This window comes from Hippocampus bargibanti, linkage group LG02 (assembly GCF_051943395.1).
Source record: "Hippocampus bargibanti isolate YZ-2025 linkage group LG02, ASM5194339v1, whole genome shotgun sequence".
In the NCBI taxonomy this organism is placed as follows: Eukaryota; Metazoa; Chordata; class Actinopteri; order Syngnathiformes; family Syngnathidae; genus Hippocampus; species Hippocampus bargibanti.
Genome location: NC_142735.1, coordinates 21,290,919 through 21,314,200, shown reverse-complemented (window position 1 = coordinate 21,314,200; position 23,282 = coordinate 21,290,919). Strand labels below are relative to the sequence as shown.

The 23,282-nt window shown below is 43.3% G+C and overlaps 3 protein-coding genes across 6 annotated transcripts; 1 reads left to right on the top strand and 2 right to left on the bottom strand.

Moving 5' to 3' along the window:
• Positions 1-1,001: 1,001 nt before the first annotated feature.
• Positions 1,002-4,913, bottom strand: sstr1b (somatostatin receptor 1b). Its single transcript, XM_088990013.1, has 2 exons — positions 4,828-4,913; positions 1,002-3,668 (listed from the first exon to the last, which is right to left on the bottom strand). Exons 1-2 carry the CDS (start codon positions 4,906-4,908, stop codon positions 2,511-2,513), a joined length of 1,239 nt encoding a protein of 412 aa, XP_088846139.1. The 5' UTR covers positions 4,909-4,913; the 3' UTR covers positions 1,002-2,510.
• Positions 4,914-7,249: 2,336 nt separating this feature from the next.
• znf16l (zinc finger protein 16 like) lies at positions 7,250-9,535 on the bottom strand. 3 transcript variants are annotated; one of them, XM_089017794.1, is made up of 3 exons: positions 8,735-9,535; positions 8,355-8,474; positions 7,250-8,282 (listed from the first exon to the last, which is right to left on the bottom strand). In XM_089017794.1, exons 1-3 carry the CDS (start codon positions 9,453-9,455, stop codon positions 7,651-7,653), a joined length of 1,473 nt encoding a protein of 490 aa, XP_088873920.1. In that variant the 5' UTR covers positions 9,456-9,535; the 3' UTR covers positions 7,250-7,650. The 3 variants fall into 3 exon arrangements, with proteins under 3 accessions (XP_088873920.1, XP_088873932.1, XP_088873912.1); XM_089017806.1 differs by having other exon boundaries at positions 7,250-8,219; XM_089017786.1 differs by having other exon boundaries at positions 7,250-8,474.
• Positions 9,536-14,304: 4,769 nt separating this feature from the next.
• On the top strand, positions 14,305-22,183 carry cited1 (Cbp/p300 interacting transactivator with ED-rich tail 1). 2 transcript variants are annotated; one of them, XM_088990010.1, is made up of 3 exons: positions 14,305-14,572; positions 16,319-16,382; positions 19,855-22,183. In XM_088990010.1, the coding sequence occupies exon 3, from the start codon at positions 19,888-19,890 to the stop codon at positions 20,392-20,394; it is 507 nt and encodes a 168-aa protein (XP_088846136.1). In that variant the 5' UTR covers positions 14,305-14,572; positions 16,319-16,382; positions 19,855-19,887; the 3' UTR covers positions 20,395-22,183. The 2 variants fall into 2 exon arrangements, with proteins under 2 accessions (XP_088846136.1, XP_088846137.1); XM_088990011.1 differs by lacking the exon at positions 16,319-16,382 and having other exon boundaries at positions 14,334-14,572.
• Positions 22,184-23,282: the final 1,099 nt, after the last annotated feature.

Sequence of the window (23,282 nt, the reverse complement as noted above, 5' to 3'; positions counted from 1 at the left end):
AAAATCCATTTCCTGTCATTGTGATGACATCCAGCAGAACTTGGACTAATATTGATATGATTTGGATGTAGTGAAAGTGAAGTTGTCTTATAAACTTGAAAACTTTCATGGCCATTGTGAGATACTCTTGCGAAAGGCGACCTAAGTGCAAGCGTTTGGAGGGCATTGTTGTTCGGAATTATCTGTGATTTCATTGAAGAATGAAGAGGTATTGTCAGACAGCAGCACTGATAGAAAACACATGTGAGATGTTTCCGTCCACAGCCATCCTCCAAGCTTGTTGTGACCCCTCACTGTGTTCCCAGCAATGGTGATAAAACAGATGTGTGTGCACCTTTTGTCTCTGCGTGGAGTGGGGGCTTGTTGAAAGAAACGGGGTCATGGCTTCATCAAGACCATCTAATTTCTCCCTTCCTGGTGAGGGCTGACAAAAACTGCAAGCAGCATCTCAGACCAAAAGATGTTCATAATAGTTGACATTTGGCTGCACTCACATGAATGTAATCTAAATTCAAATCATTTGGACCTGAAAGCTTGTTCAATTGTTAATTTGTTGTGTGCGTGCGTGTGTTGTGTGTGCGAGCATGTGTGTGTGCGCTGTGAGAGAGACAGAGACAAATTTGCATATCAAAGTGGTTTCACCTCTTTTGTCGTTTTATTTAAATTATAAAGCTGCCACGGCAATTACAGAAACATATGTACACGAACCGCGATTCTACTTGCCAATGTAAGCGTGTTTACCCATGTAATCATGTAAACAAAGTGTGCGTTTAGCCTTCTGTACATTCAAGCAAGCATTTGAAGACCGAAACAAAATATATAGTAAATCTCCACTGCGAGACTAATAAAGGCAAATCCAATCCAATCCAATCTACTTAATATGTTACAAACACACTTGTGCATATCTATCTCTGTCTGTCTGTCTGTTTGTCCGTCCGTCCGGCCGGCCATCCATCTAACTATGTAGTTATCTAACAGTCTCTCTCACTATCTATATAACTATCTATCTACCGAGAGTGTATCGCTATTCCAGCTAGCGAGCTAGCTAGCTATTCCAGCTATCTATTTTAGGTTTATTGCTATCTATTCTAACTAGCTACAGTACATAGCTAGCGATCTATCTATCTAATCTCTTTAAGAATTGAAACACCATTAATCCACTCAAGCCACCCAAAATACATTTTTGTTGGTTTATCATGAAGAAAAATGCATTTAAAACAAAATCAAAGAGAATTTTAAGAAATAATTATCTCTACTAAAGGTGAATTACTTCACATTCATAGGGACTTGTGTTAGATATGACTTTTGAGTTCATTCTCTTCCAACGGCTCATTGCCTTTTCTCTCGTTTCGTATTGGCGTTTTGACTCAATCGTTCAGTAAACATCTGAAGTGCATTGGTGACAACAGCTCATCCACATTACAGTTCATTAAATTGGAGAAATGCTAAGTCATGGTGCCACTGTCTTTCCTGTACAGTGAAAACACACAGCCAAAATGTATCTCGACATTCACTTAAAGGACAACCGACATCACTTTTTTGTTTTGTTTTATAGCATCTCAAATGCCCAAAACACGCAGTATGATATTTTTAGTCAAATGCAAAACACCAATAAAAATGACTTAGTGTCTAAAAAGTACTTCAATTTGAAACCGGAAGTGGCCAGTTTCAGAAGTCCCGCCCGCTTGTTCGTGGTGTCATGCCAAGACATCTTGCCTTGCTCTAAAATCAAAACAATGGTTTCAGATTCGGAAAAGATGCTTTCTTGTTTCTCATCCAGTTATGAATATGATTCAAATAGTTCTGAAGAGGAAAGCATACATGTTTGCAATCGATTAAATAATTTATTCCGGTCATTTTGATGCATCTGGAGAGAAATGTAGTGACAAACTCTTTAGTACTCAAAGTACCCAAAAAAGGCAGAAGAGGGCAACAAAGCTCCGTGGAAATTGTCTCCTGGGACGTTTTGTCAGCGAATGTCAAATACACAGTAGAAGTATTGATGCAACACACAACGATTCACCATCGCAATTTTTATGTGTTTTCCTTCTAATTTCGCCATCAACACAAAATTTTCAGACCAAACAAAGTCCCGAAAAATGCATTGAGGTGAGGTATGTCATTTCTCGGTTAGGGGCGTTCCTTCAGTGACGTACGGTGAGGACTCGTCACCAACTCAAAAACAAGACTTCCGGAATATTCAGCGCAAGTCTTAAAACGTAAAATAGTATAGCCATATGCGGTGGAATCTTTGTAAAATACGCTCAGTAGAAGTCATTTGAAGCCATTTTACAAATTATGGACACAACTTGTCCGGAGACGTCGGTTATCCTTTAAATATCAAGCGCTTGGATGGAAAATTATTGGATGCTCATCAATCAATCACTTTGCTGCTGTGAAATGTAAATTTCTCCACTGCAAGACTAATAAAGGCAAATCCAATCCAAACCCACAGTTTGGTTTGTTTCATTTCGGCACGAACACTCTGAGCATTCTTTTGGGAAATTTCTTCAGACGGCGGTGGTGCGTGAGGTATAGGTTCCGTTATGAAACACCACATCAGAGGCAGTGACATTTTTGTGGAAATCCATCTGGGCGCACGTGCCTTGTCCCTTGGCCGCCACAGCACAGTAGTCCACCTGCTCAGCATCCACGCCGGACTCCAGCCAGCGAAAACACACGATGCGCTGGAAGGAGCGGCGAAAGTGATCCGACACGAACCCGTAAAGGATGGGATTGGCGCTGCTGTTTGCGTAGCTGAGGATGACAAAAAGCTGGGTGACCATTGGGTCAGGCGCCCGGTGGAAGACGCTGACCAGCTGGACGACGTAAAAGGGCATCCAGCAGAGAATGAACACGGCCACCACCAGCAGCACCATGCGGGTGATCTTCTTCTCGGAATTCCGCCGTTGAAGCCATCCCGCTTTTAGCCCCACCGCTCGCATCCTGGCCACCATGAGGCAATAGCACAAACATATGGCCCCCACGGGAAGAAGGAAGCCCAAAAGAAAGGTATACACCACAAAGGCTTCGGACCAGGATTCCTCCGGCCACAGGAAGTTACAGTCCACGGCGCCGTCCTCAGACGGGACGGTGTCGGCGAAGATGATAATGGGCAGGATGACCACGAACGACAGCCCCCAGATGCAAACGTTCACCATTTTGGCCACGGTGGGTCGACGGTAGCGCGCCGCCTTGATAGGGTGCACCACGGCCACGTAGCGGTCCACGCTCAACACGGTGAGACAAAAGATGGACGTGAACATATTGATTCCGTCCACGCTCAGCACCAGCCGGCACATAAACGAGCCGAAGGGCCAGTGGCGCACGGCGGCCGAGGTGGCGAAAAAGGGCACGCTCAGCATAAAAAGCTCATCGGCGATGGCCAAATTGAGGATATAAATATTAGTCGCCGTCTTCATTTTGGCGTACTTGAGAATGACATAAATGACCATGGCGTTTCCCGTGAGGCCCACGCAGCAGACCAGAGCGTAGATAGACGGGATGATGATTTTACTGCCATCTGGATCCATGTAGTACTCTTTATAGTCGGCACTCGTGTTGGATGCTAGGCCCGTTGGCTCTGCTGTAAAGCTCTCGTTGAAATCCATGATCACTGCTTGATCCGAAGCGTTATGGAGGCTCAAATGCTGTCGTTGCGAACGTTCCTGAATAGACAATAAAAGGAAGGTTAGGAATTCCTTGTTTCTTGATGGACTTTTGGGTCCCAAATCTGCCAAATTGTAAACAGGCGGGCTGTGTAGTTTCTACTCAGCAAATCTCAGAGTTCTTTTTTTTCCCTGCGAGCTTCCAAGACAACCTTCAAGCCCCCCCCCCCCCCCCAACCTGCTTCAACGTCCACCAACTGGCTTTTGAAGTTGCATTAGCGGCGCCCTAGCCGAAGTGAATATGCAAAGTGTGACGAGGGCGCTCGTGGGGGCGAATAGAGCGAGAGCGGCTTTAATGCTGGCTTCAATTATCTTTTTTTTCACACAGAATTATCAAAGTAGCCAGGACAACACATCCGTGAATAAAATCACAGATACCTCGGAATTGTTGTAATAATGGAGGTGCATTCATGTTTGGGGGGCAATGGAGGGTGGAGGGTTATTTATCATCTTGTTAATGCATCCTCAATTAAATTCAGGGCATTAATACAGGATTAACTCTTTTGCACCAGGTCCTTTCATAGGACGAACTGGAAAATGGCGTGCACTTAGCACCTTTGACAGCAACAATTATACACACACGTTATAAATGCAGTGTCAATGAAGAGTCAATTTGTGCTCGCCATGTGGAAAATAACAATCAGGCACAATGCAAGTGCAAACCGTCCCTCATCTTGCGTCAATATAGACAACATGCGAACAACATGCATCCCGATGCGAAAGATACCACTGGATGACGGCTTGTCACGTTTTAGTTTGTGAATCCGCCACGAAGGAGACCCCCATTGCCATTCAAGCCGGACCCTTCTGTAAATATGAAGTCAGCCTACAATTCTCAACACAGGATACGCAGACTGGATCTCGAAAAACCTCACCTGTCCTATCTTACTTTGACCAGCCCACCTGTCGTACCATCTTTCCTACCCCTACCCATGCGTTCCCAACATGGTATCCACCTGTTCAACCTTCTTACCTTCTTATCACACGCTACCTTCTTACCGCATTTGCCCGATCTTACATTCCTCTTGCACATTTCCCAGCCCGCTTGCGCATCCCGATTGACCAGTCTTGGATGCAACGATTTATCTCATGTCTTTCAGAACGTCTTCACTGATGAGTTTTGCAACCATTGTTATCTGCCGCGTGCTATTTTTCTCACCTTCCAGCTCTTCTGGTCACTGCGATGCTTCCGCCGGTCCACAAGTTGCATCCCAGTACGTCCTCGTGAGTGCGCCAGCATCTGGCTGCTGTGTGAGCAGCTTCATGACAGCTCTCATCTCTCTTCCTCCAGCCTCTCGCTCCCTCTCTAGTTTATTTAGCATGTCGTCTCAGTCTCCCATCCCTTCTTGACGTCTTTTCGCCAAGCACCATATGTTTTACTGTTTTGGGTATCTACGTCTGCCTTGCTGCATGAAAATATGCATTGTTTTGCGAACGGTTGTGCATCCATGCGAAATAATCTTGAAAGACGATTTGAGGGGCCCCCATTCGACAAGATGCGTGATTTGTATTCAAGGGGAAGTCAAATCAAAATGGTCTTGACGTGAATTTGTTTGCTCAGCGAGGACACAGTATTCTGATTAATATTAGACTGATTGGATTAGCCTTTATGAGTCTCGCAGTGGAGACATTCCGCAAAGTGATGAAAGTAAGAGGAATGGAAAGGAAGAAGTAGAAAAACAAAATACAGGGCCTACTGTAATGGCAGCAAATCTTGTGACACCATCTTGAAGTCAAAAAAGCAAAAAAAACTAAATACTGTCACAAATAACGTGACACAACACAAAAGACAGAGACAGTCATTCAATCTTAAGCACTTCCTGCACCCTCTTTGTCATATGAAGCAGTTCTGGATAAAAGAGGAGAGGATCAAAGCGTCCTTTTCACCAGTGGATCAAGGACATCACGGTGGAATGTGCATGTCTGCTACAAGCTAAATGTTGAAAGCAAACATGAAGCTGTAGAATCCATTGATGAAAAGAGATTGTGTCACATCTCCTGTCCCACGTAAAGCCGCTTCGATTCCAAGCCGCAACAGTTCCACATACGTGTAATATTATGCTTGTGGAAGATTTCAGCAGAAGAATCCCTTCGTTTTTGCCCAACTCAAGGGAATGGCCATTTTGCCACCTGCTGTGGCCTGAAAATGACATCACAGTCGCTCAGGTAACAGTCTGCTCATCTGTTTCCTGTCATGATCTGGTTGGCGACCAACGGGTGGCGCTGTCGGCCCCGCCACACCTGCACAGGTGCCGGTCGTCCCGATCAGTGGCAGACTGCAACATGCTGATTGGCGACCAACGGGCAGCGCTATCCGCCCTGCCTGCAGCCGCGCAGGTGTTGGTCGTTCCCATCAGTGGCAGTCAAAAGGACTCCCGGCACGAGCATTGTATGCTGTGCATGTGTTTGTTTCATCTTGGCAGACTTTTACTCTTGGTTTTTCTTTGATACTTTGTATTTTTCTGTTCAATGATTTTGATGCTTTAGATTTTTGTTCCTGTTGACTTTATTTTCATACAATTTCTCAAAACAACCTGCTGCTCCCTCCGGCATGCTTTTTGGGATCCACAACCGCCATCACCACCTTGTAAACCGTGACATTTCCTAGGTTTTGCTCATGTGATGTTTGAATTACTTTTTTTTTCAGCACATTCCAAATTTGCCCCATTTTTAGAATTGTTGTGGTTATCTGGTTTTTTATTTTACTTGAAGCTTCAGTCACTGTGCTGTGTTGCATTTTTTTAGAGGTGGGGGGAACATGACATGTTTGCATTTGCACATGAGGACATTGTCCATGGTCTGCATTTCAACATAATGTTGAAGGGCTTTGCGCTTCAATTGCAGTGAGGTGGGATGAAGGCATCAATGTCCACTCCTCATCCTGCTTTTTTTTGTCTTGTCCTTCCTCTTATGGGGAAAAAAGGTCATCCAGTCACCCTGGATTAGTCGCATTGTGCTCCAGTGTGTCTTGGTAGACGGTGACTGGATGCTTGAATCTTTTGACACGCTGTAGCTCATAGTCGGGCCAAAGAACCACTCATCCCTCATGACGTGTCCCAATGTTTTTGCCAGTTGTTGATGATGAAATGTTGTGCAATGCTGCAGTGCCTCCTACAGTCAGCAGCCGGCATAACAGCTGACTGTTATGCTAGGAGTTGGCAAAATCGATTTCAGTACAGGCCACGTTGAAATTTTGGGCTGTGTGTGTTATGTATGAATTACCTCCTCGTACTGAATATACATAATTGTTGTATAAAACTATGAAGTAATAGAAGAGACAGGATTTCGTGTTGAAATCTAGCATTTAGATGTGTTCCTTTTTCAATAATATGCTTTACTTTGCGAATGTATAATTTTTGTAATTATATGATATAAATATATTTTGTCATTTCAGATAATGTAATGTAATATAATTGACGCGTGGGTGTCACCCATCGTGTTTTTCAAAGTTTCACCTTATAAATGTGAAAAAAAGACTTTTTGTACCATTCTGAGATTAGCGTTTGTGTGTGTGTGTCCAGTGTTGATAACAAAATACTAAATTATCTGAAAGAAGAAAATATATGAGTTTAATGAATGTAATCAACTGTTAAATGTGAAAATGGAATAGAATCGTTTGTGACGTGATGAAAATGTAATTCAACAAAAATATGAGTGGCAAAGAAATACCCAATGACTAGTTGATAGGTTATTTTTATATAAAAAAAACCTCGGATTGTCAGTGGTTAAAATTGACTTCAATAATTTGAAACATAAAACTACGTAGCGCGTAACAGCAAATGATGCAGGTTAAACACGACTTAACATATGTACACGTAGCTTGAGCGAGTGGTGACAGAGGCCCAACCACTGGAGTGTCACAGAACTTCACCCAAAATCGTGACATGATTAAACGAGCAGACCACGAGGATACCGCCAAGTCCGTCCGTTGTCGACGAGCGGATATGATGGAAAGTCAACTCCCACGCGGTCTGCTGACTTGTCACTCCGCGGGCATACAACGATGACTCTTGTAGGTGCCCAGGTGGCGAAAGCTGCGTCCGCACTGTTGGCAACAATACGGCGTCGCCCCGCTGTGGATCCTCTGGTGGGTGTAGAGGTTGCCCAGTTCCTTGAAGCGCCGGCCGCATTGCGGACATGCGTACGGGCTCTCGCCGGTGTGCACCCGTTGATGTCTCTTCAAGCCGGAGAGAACCGAGAAGCCTTTGCCGCACTGGGGGCACGGGAAGGGGCTCTGGGCACCACTGTGCACCAGCCTGTGGCTCTTGAGGCGGGCGGCATGGCGGAAACGCTCCCCGCAGTCCGGACACACGAAGGGTTTCTCCCCGGTATGGATGCGCTGGTGTTGCCGCAGGTTGCCCAGGTAGTTAAAATGGCGACCGCATTCCTCGCATTCATACCTGCCCTTTAGTTGGACATCCTTTTTGGCAGGCCCCGCCTCCTCGCTGTTAACCTCCTGTCCTTCGTCCCTCACGGTGGTCTGCGAGGCCTGAAGAGCTTGAGCGCCGGCGGCCTCAGCGTGTATGAGTTTAACGTGTTCCTCCAGGAATGCTGCGTCGGGACAGAAGGTTCCGCACAAAGAGCAGATGAAGGTGTGGTTGGGGAAATGCTGGTCTGGAAATTCAAACAAATGTTTGACTGGATACTTCTTTCGTCTGTCAGTGTGCGGATGTGTGCCGTCCTTACCGGCGGAATCGGGCACCGTGGAGAAATCGGCAGGCTGGACATGTGGGAAGCGGGCCGCAGTCTGTTCCGACGGGCTTCCTTCATCCCCCTCCTCGTTCTCGCACTCTGGCTGTTTAATGGCTGCAAAGACAAGTGCTCATTAGTGTTAATGAAAAGTCCCGACTTTGCTGGAGAGAACCAAAAATGGTTCATAATTGCCTACGGATGACACAAGGCAGCAGCAAAGCACTATGTTGTCCAAATGAAACTCCTCAACTGACTTCAACATGGTTTCTTGGGGCTGAAATGCTGTAGGATGGTGCCTAACTAATATTGTGGTTGATTTGAGCCATACATATGCTAAGGTGGACTTCAGAGCGTTTGAGGTGAAGGCATTTTACCCTTCAGGTCTGAGGAGTACTCCATGGGTGCCACCCATTCGTAGTCATATAACCGTCGGCTGCTGGATGGCAGCATGTTGAAGATGTCATCTGAGTGTCCAGGTGGACCGGAGGTGCCCATCCCACCATCCGGCCACAGCTGGAGGGGATGCGGATCATCCTCTTGGCCTCCCTGCTCCCCTTCGTCCATCTCCGTGGCCCCCTTCGAGTTCTTGTCCTTCATCAAGTAGTCGCAAATGGCATCGATGTTCTCTTTCTTCACGCCGGGCAGGAGGGGCTTTTTCTCCTTTTTCGTGTCCACGCTGAGCATCTTGGTGCTTCGAAAGGGAGCGGAGGCGTCGGCAGCTTCCGCAGCATCAGGATCCTCCGTAGCATCAGGAGGAGTCTCAGCAGCCTCCTTAGCATCCTTGTGAACGTCGCTTAGCTTCGATTTCAACAGAGCGATCTCGTTGGTTTTGTCCCTCAGCTCCATCTTAAGCGCTCGTATCCTGATGCCGAGCATGTGTCGTATTTCGTCCATGGCGGCATCCAGTGCGGCGCTGATGTTCCTTCCCAGGTGTTCGCTGACCGAGCTGACCGTGCACAGAAGCTCCTCGTCGGACTCCAGATTGAGGAAATCGTCATCGGCACGGCACGTCGCCACAGAAGGCTCCATAAATGCGCCTTGCAGTTCGGGGGACAGGTTCGTGCCCGAATAAGTCAGATTTCTCTTGCGACTCATAAGTGATCTAATGAAGACCAGAGTAGTAGAAGCTAGTCGGCTAGCTAAGCTAATGTTTTGCTGCTTACGCTGTTTGATTCTTCCAAGTGACTCGCAAAGCTAGAGTGAATTACCAACCGGATGCAGGAGGGATTTCCTTTCAAAACAAAGGTAACTTGGGGAAATGCGTGCCAGTGTGTACTTTAGAAAACAGCAATTGCACATTATTTTGAAAGCAAAAAGTGATATTGTTTGCGTCGGTGGCAGCTAAAAACGCTAAATCTGCCTAACAAAATGTTTTGCGGGTAAACGAGCTCTCCTCCAGATACGGTGGTACCTCGGTTCTCGAACGCTTCAGTTCGAACAAATCGGAGTTCGAACAAAATATTCGAGATATTCTTGCTTCGGACACCGATTGGTGTTCGATGTTCGAACGCCAATACGACGCGTGAGTGCGTACGCGAGGGTGGGATGCTGAGCGCCGTACAGGTGTCTCGCTCTCTCCGTGACCAACTGTTGTCGCTGCGGACGTGCTGCATTTTGCTCTAGCGTTTAATATAGGTGTACGAAAAGTTTTAGCCCCTAATCATGCCTCCGAAGAAAGTAAGTGCTGCTAAAAGTGACAAAAGATAAGTACTGCGTACAACTATTGCATTTCAGAAAGAAATAATCGCAAAATATGAAGGAGGTGTGCGAGTGTCTCATCTGGCTAGGGAATACAGCATGGCGAAATCTACGATCAGCACGATATTAAAGAATAAGGAGGCTGTGAAATCTAGTGGCTAGTGGGAGTGAGAGCAAGTGTCATTGGATAGATATTTTAAGAGAAAAGAACATCCTGTAGCCGAGTCATCCGTAGCTGTCACGTTCCGAGCGAGAGTGACGGCAGCTGACTCGTCAGAACGTAGTAGACTGTTTGGGATCCCAAAGCAGGCGGCAGACGTACTACCCAAGCAGGATGTTTATTCACAAATAAAAGAAAACACAGCGAGTAAGAAGGCAGGGGGTGATCCGACCCGCTTACTACGCCAAAAAGCAAATGGCACACAAGGGTGCAAAATTACGCAATCCCGGAAGATGACATAAATTTACAGGACGCAGGGAAAATACCTCGGACCGGATACACTCGCGCATCAAAGGAAGAGTCCAGGTACGGTGGCGAGGTGAGTCAATCATCCGGCATTGGCGAGGTGATCGCGAACCGTATAAATGCCCAGTGTCCGTGATTAGAGAATTGACAGCAGGTGGAGGGTGGCTGGGAGAGGCAGCCCCCCCAACCCCCGCTGTCGACTCGCAAGTGACAGGAGCAAAGAGATGGTTTCGGTGTTCGAACAAATCGCTCTTCGAACAGGGTCCGGGAACGAATTATGGTCGAGAACCGAGGTATCACTGTATCTGTATTTTGTTTCATTCGTAAAATATGCAAAATTCGTATTACCGTAGGACTCCCTCAACGCATCTCGAGACGTACGAATTTTACAGTATTGGCGCAATTCGAGGACAAATGGTCGAGTTTAACTAGCGCCACTTTCCGCAAGCAAAAATGAGGAACACTTCCGGGTTCACATTCGTAAAAGTAAAATCCACAACGTTGCTTAAATTATTAATAATAGGAATAATTAATAATAATAGCACGGGCTGGACAAATAAAATAGAAAATACGAAAAAAAAAACACACTTCGACGGTCAACTTCAAGATCCACGCTGCCCTCTAGGGGCCAAAATAATCCAAACAATTCCTTGTGTGTGCGTGTGTGTGTGTGCGTGTGTGTGTGTGTGTGAGCCCTCTGTGCCGGACTCCTCCAAACAGATGATGGCAGCTAATTATTGGACACAATGAAGCCATTTTACTTGAATACAAACTGGCCTCTTTTCCTTTTTGCTCTTTCCACATTCTTTGTCTCTCATGTGCGGTTCGCTTTCTTTCTTCTGTGCACTATACTCTCAATCCCCCTCCTTGTTTGGATGATTCAAACTTTTAGAAAAATGATTTATATCCACACAACAATCATCAACTTGAAACAATCTCTGTGCATCTGCTGACTCTTTTAACTCTACATTAATTTACTGCATAGATGCCTCTCCATATGATTGGATAGATAGATTATGGTGGGGAAAATACATTTTTCAGTTCAAAAAGTGAAACACGTTCTAAAACATAATCACGATTTTTAAAAAGGTTTTTCCAAATTCAACAAAAAATGCAGAAACAATCCCGTGTTTGCTTGCAGCATTATTTTAATTTAAAGAATAAAAAGAAAGGGGTTTTCTCCATGATGATCAAGCAAAGCTGAAGTCAGGGAACAAAATTAGCCCTGTGGCCATACGAGTCAACTCTATTCAGCAATAAAACCACATACAAAGCAAGGACATTATATTGGGGTGTGGCAAGACATTGAAAGAATCAAAACATTGTATTTTTGATTTTTTTTTCCCCTAAAAAATAGATATGACTGAGTTGCCAACGACATCAAGTTACCAACTGAGGTAGGAAAGGGAGGACACAGGAAACAGGAAGCATCCCACCTCTTTCCTTTCCACTTTCTTTTGTCGTGGCTTGAAAAGTCGCATCGCCAAAAGAGCCAAGATATTTTTTTATACTCTTCCAACATAAACACAGTGGCCAATGTGATCATCATCTTCCTCGTCAATCCCGATTTTTGCACTCTATTTACAATTGGCCAACGCGTGCAGGGGAATCTGCCATTGTTGTTGCAATTGTCCATTTCAGTTGCTCATGGCGGTTTCGCCCAACGTCCAATTGTCACAGGACAACTTTGACAGCTTCACAATAGCTAGAAAACAGGAAATCCTCCTGGGCTGTGGCGAAGCGATTATTCATCCGTCTGTGTTATTTGCGACTGCATGGGTCATCGTCATCCGCCATGTTTGTGTACAGCAGCGTTGTTATGTATGCACATCTCACTCACTCCACATGCTTCTCACTCAACCACACTCCTTTTTTCTTCAGGGAATTTGAAGAATGCGGTTTAGGAGCTGTCCACGCTCACTAATGAAGACAATATGGATGGATGGATGGCCTTTCAGCCTTTAGCGCTCTGGCTCTGCAGGATACAGAAAAGGTTTGAGAAAACGTTTACGAGTTACTTCCGTGGAAAAAATGGAAGATGTTTGGTGCTTGTTACAAAAATATTTGATTGCTTATGTATATATAAATTGTTTGGATAAATATGTGAGCATTTTTGACTACCTGAAAAAGGGTTTATTTTTAATGTAAAAAAAATGGTGGCACCAAAGCACTGCCTTTGTCCAAACTCCTCAACTCACTCCAACATTGTTCCTTGGCACAAAGATACTGTGTGATTTTGACAAAGCGCTAGTTTTTTTGGGTGTAAACCAAGCTCAATTCACTTCACTACAGTTGGTTGGCAGAAAGTTGAAAAATGAAATATTTGAAAATATTTCAGGAAAACTTGAGGAGGAAGCTGAAGGTCAACACACACAAAACACGTGTTTTCCAACGACCTTTATGCAAACGAGGCACTTGCTTTGAATCTACTTTGACTGTCTGGACTGATGAATTAGTTGCTCTTTTTCCCCTTGAGCAAAACAGTTTTTTTTTTTTTCAGATCAAATGCGGGTAATAAACTCAGGTTATCTTGACAAACACAACTTTGTGAATCATTTTTGTTGTACAGTTCAGTCTTCTGACATTTTTTGGTACATGCAATACTTTGTTTTTCTTTTCAATCCCCCCTTTGAAATTTGCTGCTTTAGATTGCAAATTTCTCCATTGTGGGACTATTAAAGTCTTTCTGATTCTGGTTTTTGAGTAAGCGACAAATATACACCCAAAAATAAAATTTGTTTTATTCCAAACTGGCAACTTCTGCCCTCCAGCACTGTCCAAATTCTGAAGACATCTGGGACTGGAAGCATCCATCCATCCATCCATATGCCCTACGCTTCATTATCTTCCCAAAGCCAACAGATGTCAGCTTCTAATTTTTTTTTACCCCCTCCACTCATTTCATTTGTTGCCTTTCACACTTTAACCACACCGGTGACCTTGTTTTGTGCTTGCTGGGTGTATCTACCCCGGTCAAGGATGATGCCTTGTACTGATGTCCAAAACGTTTCCAGACGCTTCCCTTCTTATGAACATTTGAGTTACAAACAACGGTACGTACAAGCATTTTTATACTAACATATGTAGTATTCTCTACAGTTGTACATGTCTTTAAAGAGCACGTTTTTTTTTTTATTATATTTTTACGTTTATTTTTTCCATACAAACCAATACAGGTTACTTATACAAGCATTAAACATACTTATATAAACCTTAAACATATTTATATAAGGCTTAAACATACATTCCATACAAAATATAGCACTGAATCAACTTATGAACAAATTCACCTTATAGACGACCTTTTGGAACGTATCTCGTTTGTAAGTTGGGGAGCGTCTGTATTGTGGATCACCGTGAAAACTAAAAGACGTTTAAAACAACAATCGACATGCCTGCAATCTGTTCGACAAGATATCAATAAGCAAATTAAGAACGTAGCCTGTGAACCTTCTTAACCGAAAGTAGATAAACCTTAATGCCATTGAAGAGCTTCTTCGCTCTCTAACGATTTATCTCGCAAATCGAAACACGTGACACGGAACCGGATGTGATCATGACAAAACATTCCAAATAAAGTATTGAAGAGGATTTTAAGAAAAAACATAAATATGAAATTTCACATAGAAATGTTAAACACCTTTATAAAACAATAAGACCCAATAAATTGTATTTTTGTTGTCATGGCAGCCAATGACTCAAAATTGGCGCCAGTTACACTGGGTGAACGTATGATGAGTGGTTTTTAACGCCATTCAAATTCGTTCCTCTTTTTCAGCAATTGTTAGTCTGATTTTTAGGTTTTCACGCCATCCTGATCCCAAAGGCCAAATTCCGGCTCCTGGTTTTGCCACGACAAGCTCGCTCCCTCGCTCTCTCTCCTACCCGGAGCCTCGTGCAATAGGTCGTTGTGTTGTTTCGAGTTCACCCTCTGAGGAGCTCACAAGACGAGGAAAGCGGCCCAGGAGGAACGCAAAGTGGCTACATTCACTCCGCATCTCACAAATGTGATCTTTTCGGTTGACTTTGCGGGGCCTCGCCGCTGCAGGTGAGTCACTTCTTATTGTCGAAGCCGATTGACCGGCAATCTTAGTAGTGTGAGTTTCTGTCGAGTTTCCACGATTCATTCTGACATGTGTTGCCATAATACAGAAATGAGGTCAGGTATTTGCTGGACGCACCTGGCGCTCGGTTTTGTGTTACGTGTTGGAAGGAAGAACAACACGGGCGAACAACGAGACAGACTCAGTTCATCCCATCATGTCACGACACTGAACGGCTTCACAAACTAAAAAGACGTGCTACATATAGTCTTCGGTTACGTTGGAAAGTGCTCTTAATATTAAGGCACGTGTTCAGTTTAACAGAAAAAGGCCCTAAACCGGTTGTGTCCAACGTTTTTGCAAAGGGGGCCAGATTTGCCGTTTAAAAAAATGTAGCAAGCAACCTTGACGGACGTTCTTGACATATAACCGCAATTAACGTACCAGTAAATACAGTTCAGTGAGTCATTCTGTGTTTCTCATTAGATGTATTTAATTTCATCTATCGTAACCAGGTGTTTTGTTACATTTGAAACACGCATATTAAAATGTAATTGACATTAACAGTCAATCTTGCCCCTTTTGTTGATTGTCGCCATTAAAAAAAATACAAATCGACATTTTAGAAAATTGGGTGGCTCATTTAGTCAATTACTCACGTACTAATTGCTTGACATATAACAGCAATTAATTTAAATACGTTGCAGTGAGCCATTTTATGTTTCACATTGGCTTTTTTTGTTTTAATTTCAGCTATCTTAAGCATGTGTTTTGGTTCATTTGAAAATGCCTATCAAAATTGAATTGACATTGAAAATTAAATATGCACTTTTTAACTAACTTTTTTGTTACAGTTCAACAGAAGTAATTATTCTTTGGTAGACTGTCACCATTTTAGAGTGTTTTTTTTTTTTATTTAGAAACTCACCAATTTAGAAAATTCGAGGGCTCATTCAGTCAATGACTCGTATACTAATTTGCTGTTTCTAATTGAACCTCTAGAAAGAAGCACTGAGCACACGCAGGTAACAGCGCTACTGCCCAATGTAATCATTCTACATGTGGGCCAGATGCTATTGATTTTATGACGCAGGCTGCAGGCTGGGTGAAAATTGACCATGGGGCGCATTTGGCCCCCGTGCCGGACTTTGGACATGTCTGTTTGAAACCTTCTGGGCCCACAGAACTGCGCCAACGGTTTCTTTGTGTCAGCAATTTGTAAATAGAATGAAGATAAACAGTGCATTTCAGTTGAATTTAACTTTGGCGTTTCAATTGTAAAAACGTTCACACAAGTGCAATTTTAACTTCACTTCTAGGTCCAGTTTGAATCATTATCTCGTGGTGTCTTGAGACATTGGTGTGTGGACTTAAGCGCCGTGTTGATGTTCAACCTCTCTAAACAGAATAGTCTCCTCCTCTGAGCATATTTGCGACAATAGGGAAATTGTCTCCCAAGTGGCCGGGAAATGATGTTGTGGTGCCTCGTCGACGGTTTGGGGAGGTGGTGGTGGAAGGACAGCGGAAAAAAAACATTGTCTCTCTAGCGTCGTCTCTCATCATCTTTCCTAAAACTTTCTGTCATCCTACCTTTGGAGAGGAACAGCCATCTTGGCGTCATTAGCCATTACCACATGGATAGGAGTTGAACTTTTGACATCATAACTACATTGAGGAAAAGAAAATCTGTTTTTCATTTTGTCCCCTGCATTGATTCGAATATTCTTTTATTTCTGAATGTGCATCTTTAGAAAGACTCCAGCAGACTATCAAAGTGGAAGACCAGCGATAAATCACTCCAGCGCACACAAACGGGTTAGTAATTATTTGCAAAACATGTCTATAGCATGACAACAAACGTAGAAAACAACTCAGAGTTGTTTTTGCCGCCCTCCACTTTATTTTGAGGGTGGTTCTGTATACAGTTTACCCCAGCCTGTCCCTGACACTAATCAGTTGATGAATACGCACACACGCAGCGAGCTGCCACCGACAGCTGTTTGGCGTCATTGTGCGTGTTAACTCTATCAGTCGAGTGCAGCTGCGTGCCTGCCTTTTTCAATTAGGTTCTCCACGTACAATGGCAAAAGGAGACGGAGGGGGTGGTCACCCCAGGGGGAGGGGGGGGCTCATTACCTTTTCCATAACGCACACATGTAGGTTGTCATGGTAAGCTGCCACGTTGGAATACAGGCAACGGAAATTTCCGTGTTGGTTGAACGCCTTTTACCTTTCATCCAAAATGTTTTTTCACTGCCAAATTTCAGGGGCCTCTGGGGAACTTATTTATTGTTTTGCGACATTTAAATCATTTGATCCTTCAGCCCAAATTTGACTTTTGAATCAGGACATTCACTTTTCCAGAGTCTTTTCCTATAAAATCGTATGCACTTAACTCGTTTACTGCCAGATGATGTGCAAAAGTGTGTCCACTCCAGTTCCAGGGTTTTTGTCATTTTCACTCAAATTGCAGGACAGACAGAATATGAATAATAATAATAATACATTTTATTGATAGGAGTCTTACAAAGCTCTCATGGACACTTTACAATCACAAAACAGGGACATGAATAAAACCGCAGATACAATTATAAATAAGAACAGGAGATAAACTAAAAAAATAAGTACATAAAAATAAGATAAGTAAATAAAAAATAAGTACATTAAAATGCATAAACAGAATAAGCAAATAATAAATGAATGAATGACAATACCAGAAACTGACCCAAATGTTTAACCCTCACTAGGCAACATAACATTTGGTAGGCATTTCTATCATAACTTCCTGTCCTGTCTGGCTCTTTTTGGGCGGATGACACCAAAAATTACTCTTTTGCCAACCTGTCCAGTCTAGAGAAACTTTCTCAACAATTTTCTATGAATCTGTGCTGTAGCTGTCAGAGCTTATTTCCACGGTTTAACATTTAACTTATTCACTGCCAGACGATGTGCAAAAATGTGTCCACTTCAATGCCAGGGTTTTCATTCAAGTTCAAGGACCCACCGAATATTGAGTTTGAGGACTACATAAACATTCAATACAGCATAAGAAACCTTACTCTCTTCTTTCGTCAGAAAAAAAGTTAATTCCTAAGTTGTATGGGTCTGGAGTTATCTGAGCTTGAAATGGGGGCGGCTGTACAAAATACAATACATACATATTGATTTATAGAGAGCTTTAACAACAGCGGAAGCTGTAACAAAGCACGAACATGGACAAAAGGGAAATGCTGCCCCCATGTGGAAAGGGAAAAACATTGCCAGTTGTCTGACCAGCGCTTTATTGGCACCCCCGCAAGAAAAATAAAAACCCGAACATATTCCCAGGCGGCTTCGATTTTCTTCATGTGGGGAAGGGCGGGGAGTGGGGGGGGGGGGTCCACCGGAGCAGGCGGACGGAAACGAGTGGTGTCAGTAAAATCACTGGAATATTTGTCCCAAATTTAGAATTGTTGCTTTGACTTGTTGCCAGTGTTTGGGGACTTGACTCACATGAGGCCCACAAGAAGTCAGTCTCTGTTCTGTTGGCTTGCACCAAAAGTTGAGGTGGCAAATTTTGCTGAATCGAACCCAAAAGGTGACGAAAATGCATTTTTACGCGTAGCATTAAGCTACTGAGAGAGACCCTGCTTCAGTTAAAATGTTCAAGTCCAAACGTGTGTTATTGCCTGCAGGTGGAAGCAAAGCACCACTTTTGTGTGACTTGCTTTAAATTCTGTCCTTGGCACCAAAATGCAACCCGATGTTTGTTTGTTTGTTTATTTATTTATTTATTTATTTTGTCCTTGCTTGGGACAAAAGTATGGAAAGAGCAAAGATGTGAAGGCTAAATTTCAAACACTTATTTTTGGGCTTCATTGAACAGTATACAAAAATACAATACATGTTGATTTATATAGTGCAAATACAAGATAAAATACACCATATGCTTTAGTCATTTCTTTCTTTTCATCCATTTTTTTAACTCATTCACTGCCATTCACGAATTTATTTGGGAATTAGAAATATGACGTAGAGCGCCATTCCCGAATTAGTTCGGGTTTTGTTCTTTCTTGCTGGGGTGCTGATAAAACGCTGGCCAGACCTCTGGGAATGTTTTTTAACCTTCCACAAGGGGCAGCATTTTCCTTTTTTCCAAGTTAGCGCTTTGTTCCAGCTTCAGCTGTTGTTAAAGCACTATATAAACCAATATGTATGGATTGCATTGTATTTTGGATACATATAACTCCAGATCCATATAATTTAGGAATGAACTCTTTTTTTTTTCGATGAAAGAAGAGAGTCTAAGGTTTCTTACGTTGCATTGAATGTTTATGTAGTCCTAAAACTCAATATTCGGTGGGTCCTTGAACTTGAATGACAATGACAAAAAACCTTGGCACTGGACAGGACACATTTTTGCACGTCTGGCAGTGAATGAGTTAAAGGACAACCGACACCTCCAAACAAGTTGCGTCCATAATTTGTAAAATCACTTCAAATGACTTCTACTGAGCGCATTTTACAAAGATTCAACCGCATATAGCTATATTTTACGTTTTAAAACTAGCGCTGAATATTCAGGAAGTCTTGTTTTCGAGTTGATGAAGTGACGTCACATTAGGAACGCCCGTGACCAACAAAGGGACACACAATGCATTTTGAGCACTTTTTTTCATCTGAAAACACCGTGTTGATCGCGAAATTAGAAGGAAAACTACATAAATAACGCAATGGTGAATCGTTGTGTATCGCACCAAGACTACCAATTGCAGGAACACCATAAAGAAGTTGTAATTCCCAGCAGACAAATCAGCCCATTTCCAACGGAGCTTGTGCATTTTCTGGGATGATAGATTGGAGGCCAGATGGCTCGATTTGATATGGAAGGACTTCTTTAATCGATTGCAAACATTTATGCTTTCCTCTTCAGAACTATTTGAATCATATTCATAACTGAATAAGTAACAAGAAAGCATCTTCTCCGAATCTGAACTCTGTGAAGCCATTGTTTTGATTCTCAAGCAAGGCAAGACGTCTTGGCGTGACATCGCGAACAAGGGGGCGGGACCTTCTGAAACTCGCAATTTTCGGGGTAATTTTGAAGTAGTTTTGGGACACTAACTCATTTTTATTGGTGTTTTGCATTTGACTAATAATATCAGCCTGTGTGTTTTGGGTATTTTAGATGCTATAAAACGTTTTTCTGATGTCAGTTAAGAAACAAATAAATGGTGTCGGTTGTCCTTTAAATACGATGTGCCACATTGAGAGAATCAAAACAAAAAAAATATTTTGTCTGGTGCAGGTGATGTCTTGACTGCTGTCTCCTGGTGGTGCAATGAAGGATCTCTCTTCTTCCTGCTGTCCTCTCAACCCCCAACTCCTCTACCCTTCTTCTAAGACCGCGGCTGGACCCTTCTCTCCATCCGCCAGCGCCGTCCCTTCGGCCCTGGCGTCGTGTGCCAAGCCGCAGCCTTTCTGCCTCCAGACGGGGCCGCACCTCATCGCCAGCATGCAGCTACAGAAGCTCAACTCGCACTACCAGAACCTGGCGGGCTCCTCGGCGGGACACCCGACTCCCGGTGCCGTTCAAAGAGGATTTAGGGTGGGAAACCAGATTCTGGGATCCTCCGGGGGCATTGGCGGTGCTGGGATAGGTGCAGGTGTCAGCACGGGGATGCAAGGAGCCGCCCCGAGCGGAGTCTTGGACTTTGACCCCGTAGACGAGGAGGTCCTCACATCTCTGGTGGTGGAGCTCGGACTGGACCGGGCCAATGACTTACCCGAACTCTGGCTGGGACAAAACGAGTTTGACTTCATGTCAGATGTGGCCGCCGGCTGCTGATCCGGTGTACTAAAGGACGACGACGACCTCGGTGAAATAGGACTTTATCTCTTCTGTTTAACAAGGAGCCACATGTAGAGGGACAGACTAGGAACCAGACCTCTTTCAAGTTTCTGAATCATGGTTTCTCCCATGTTGGGCTCTTTTGAAGTAAATAATAGCTCATATTTTTCAGCACTTGAACCATTTCACCATTAACACACTGACTGCCAGATGATGTGCAAAAATGTGTCCACTCCAGTGCCTGGGTTGTCATTTTCATTCAAATTGCAGAACCCACAGAATATTGAGTTGTAGGACTACATAAACATTCAATTCAGCCTAAGAAACCTTAGACTCTCTTCTTTCATCAGAAAAAAAAGTTAATTCCTCAGTCATATGGGTCTGGAGTTATCTGAGCTTGAAATCGGGGCGGATGTACAAAAGGCAAACCCTAACCCCCCTCATGGGAGGGAAAAACATTGCCAGAAGTCTGAATAAATTCCAGAATGGCAGTGAAGGAGTTAAGAGTACCCCTGCCCCTTTAGTCCAAACAACAGACACCTTCAGTAACCAGTCCTTTGAAAATCACATTAGCGACATCTGTATTTACCCCCACGGCTATTTTGAAATCATCTTCATTTTCGAAATGTAATTTACAGCCTTCATTTCAAACACTTGACCACCGTGGTCTTTTTGACTGGCACCTTTCAACACGCATGTGCGGCGTCACATTGGAGCAAAACCTACCGTTAGGTCAATGGCCTGTAATAATTGGTAGGAAAGGAAGCATGAAGGAGGGGAAACAAGGAGCCATTGCTGTCTCCTATTACCTCCACGCTGGTGGCTTAATGAGGACAAGCTGATGGACGGACACACAAAGGCACACCTGTTGCTGCTGTTCCTCATCCAGGAGCCTGAAAGTGGGACGTGCGACGTTATGATGAGCCACAGTACGCTCGCTCTTTTCTCCGTGGACAATATTCCACTGTGCTCTCCACGGAGGGAAGGAGAAAAAAAGCCTCTTCAGTCGCTCCCGCTCACTCTTTCTGTAGCCTCACAAGGAAAGTAATTGTCTGACAAGTGCGTATCTCGATGCCCCCCCCCCATTTCTTTTCATGTTGGAATCGAGCGGGAGAACAACACTGAACAGTGGCTGAAGGTCCCGTCTGGACTGGAAGGACAACGGGGACTTGTGTACGACCACCTTGGCGTGCCGTGTCATTAATTATTCTGTTGTCGGTAAGATAGTCACCAAAAAAAAGTGAGTTGTTGTGTAACCAAAAAGTGGGTCAGCGGCTGCGTTTGTGTTCCTCCGTTTCTGAGTTGTTTTGTAATGCTGCTTTCATCCCATCTGAGCCAAATTTATTAAATTGCTCCGCTCCCCCAAAAAGTAAGCCTACTGCAGTTTTTTTGTGCTCCTACAGAAACACTGTCAAGAAGCATATATGGCAACAATTAACATCGCAGCTGAACTTTGAGTTTATGGTGTATCTTGTATCCCGTATCACGTTTTAACGGAATGTGTTGATTCTCAACATGGCCAATAGGGTGCTCTTGTCCAACAACATATCTGTTGTTTATTATTTTTAATATAATAAAAAACAAAGGTGTGTGTTTAGTATAGTCAACTCTTCACCTCCTACTTCGTTTATCACGACTGTCTGGCTGCAACCTGAACCAGCCAATTCCAGCACCTCATACTTGATGTCTGCTTCTTTCCCAAAGTCAATTTCAGATGCATTTACGATCTCGTCTCTTTTGTTTATTTGAAATAATTAATATAATCATTGAATAAAATGGCCTCCAAATCTGCAATGACTACTCTTTTTTGTGGGAATCTCACAGTAAATATAACGTTCAACTGACTTCTTCCAAATGTGAATTGATGCTGCCATCTTGTGTTCTTTTTTGTAACTTATTGACCATTTTCGATAACTTTATTCGAAACAAAGACGACACAGCAGTCACATAAGTTCAATGAAAAAATTGAAGGGTACAGGCAAAAAAACTAATCTTGTCCTACATAATTACTCTCTAAACATTTTAAACTTTATTGTAATTATTAAAATAATGGACTATCGGTTCCAGAATGTAAAAGAATTTAATGACTCACAATCAAATTTTGAATAATCCACACACGAAATATTACAACATGCATTTGTACTTTTCCTGAGACCAAATGTAAGAAAAAAAGTGAGAAAAGAGTGGTCGAAAAAAGATCTTGCAATGTCAAATACGTTTGGAATAGCCGCTAAAATTTTAGAAACATTTATAACAAAATACACGGGTCTCTGTGTGTGTCTTTGCTTGTTTTGCATATGATCAGAATTAAACAATACTTTAAAAATATATTCTTAACTTATTCATATAAGTAAAGAAGATGCTGAGCCTTGAACCGCCAGGCAGACAGAGAGGCGGTTTTTGGATGTGGTCAAAGAGGACATGAAGGTAGCTGGTGTGAGAGAAGAGGATGCACAAAACCGGGTTCGATGGAGGACACTAATTCGCTGTGGGGGCCTCTGAGGGGAACAAGACGAAAGGAAAAGAAGATTCATATAAGTAAATATCTCCACTTGGTCAGAAACGCTAGGTAGCTAAAAAGCCAACTTGAGCGAAATGTAAAATTCTTCTGAATTAACAAATCTGGTTGTTACCTGCAGCCCGATTCGTGTCAATAGCAGTGACAGATACTATAAGCCCCAAATAAATCGTGTTTGTTGCGCTCGTCATTCTGGCAGCAGTCCTAGCGTTTTAACAGTAACCAAAATGGTGGCTTTTCTTAGCGATTGCAAATACTCACGAGAGACTAACGATGCACAGCCGTGTCAATCATTGGTCTGGGAACTCGACAAACATTTTATTCTGCGCATGCTCTTAAAAAGGCTTTACAATTTCCGGGTATCACA

Excerpts from the sequence above, each read along its gene's own strand:
- cited1 (XM_088990010.1), top strand. The coding sequence starts at position 19,888 with ATGAAGGATCTCTCTTCTTCCTGCTGTCCTCTCAACCCCCAACTCCTC.
- znf16l (XM_089017786.1), bottom strand. The coding sequence starts at position 9,455 with ATGAGTCGCAAGAGAAATCTGACTTATTCGGGCACGAACCTGTCCCCC. Across the intron at positions 8,475-8,734 it reads GTACTCCTCAGACCTGAAGG|CCATTAAACAGCCAGAGTGC; the intron begins GTAAAATGCCTT and ends TTGTCTTTGCAG.
- sstr1b (XM_088990013.1), bottom strand. The coding sequence starts at position 4,908 with ATGCTGGCGCACTCACGAGGACGTACTGGGATGCAACTTGTGGACCGG. Across the intron at positions 3,669-4,827 it reads GTGACCAGAAGAGCTGGAAG|GAACGTTCGCAACGACAGCA; the intron begins GTGAGAAAAATA and ends TTGTCTATTCAG.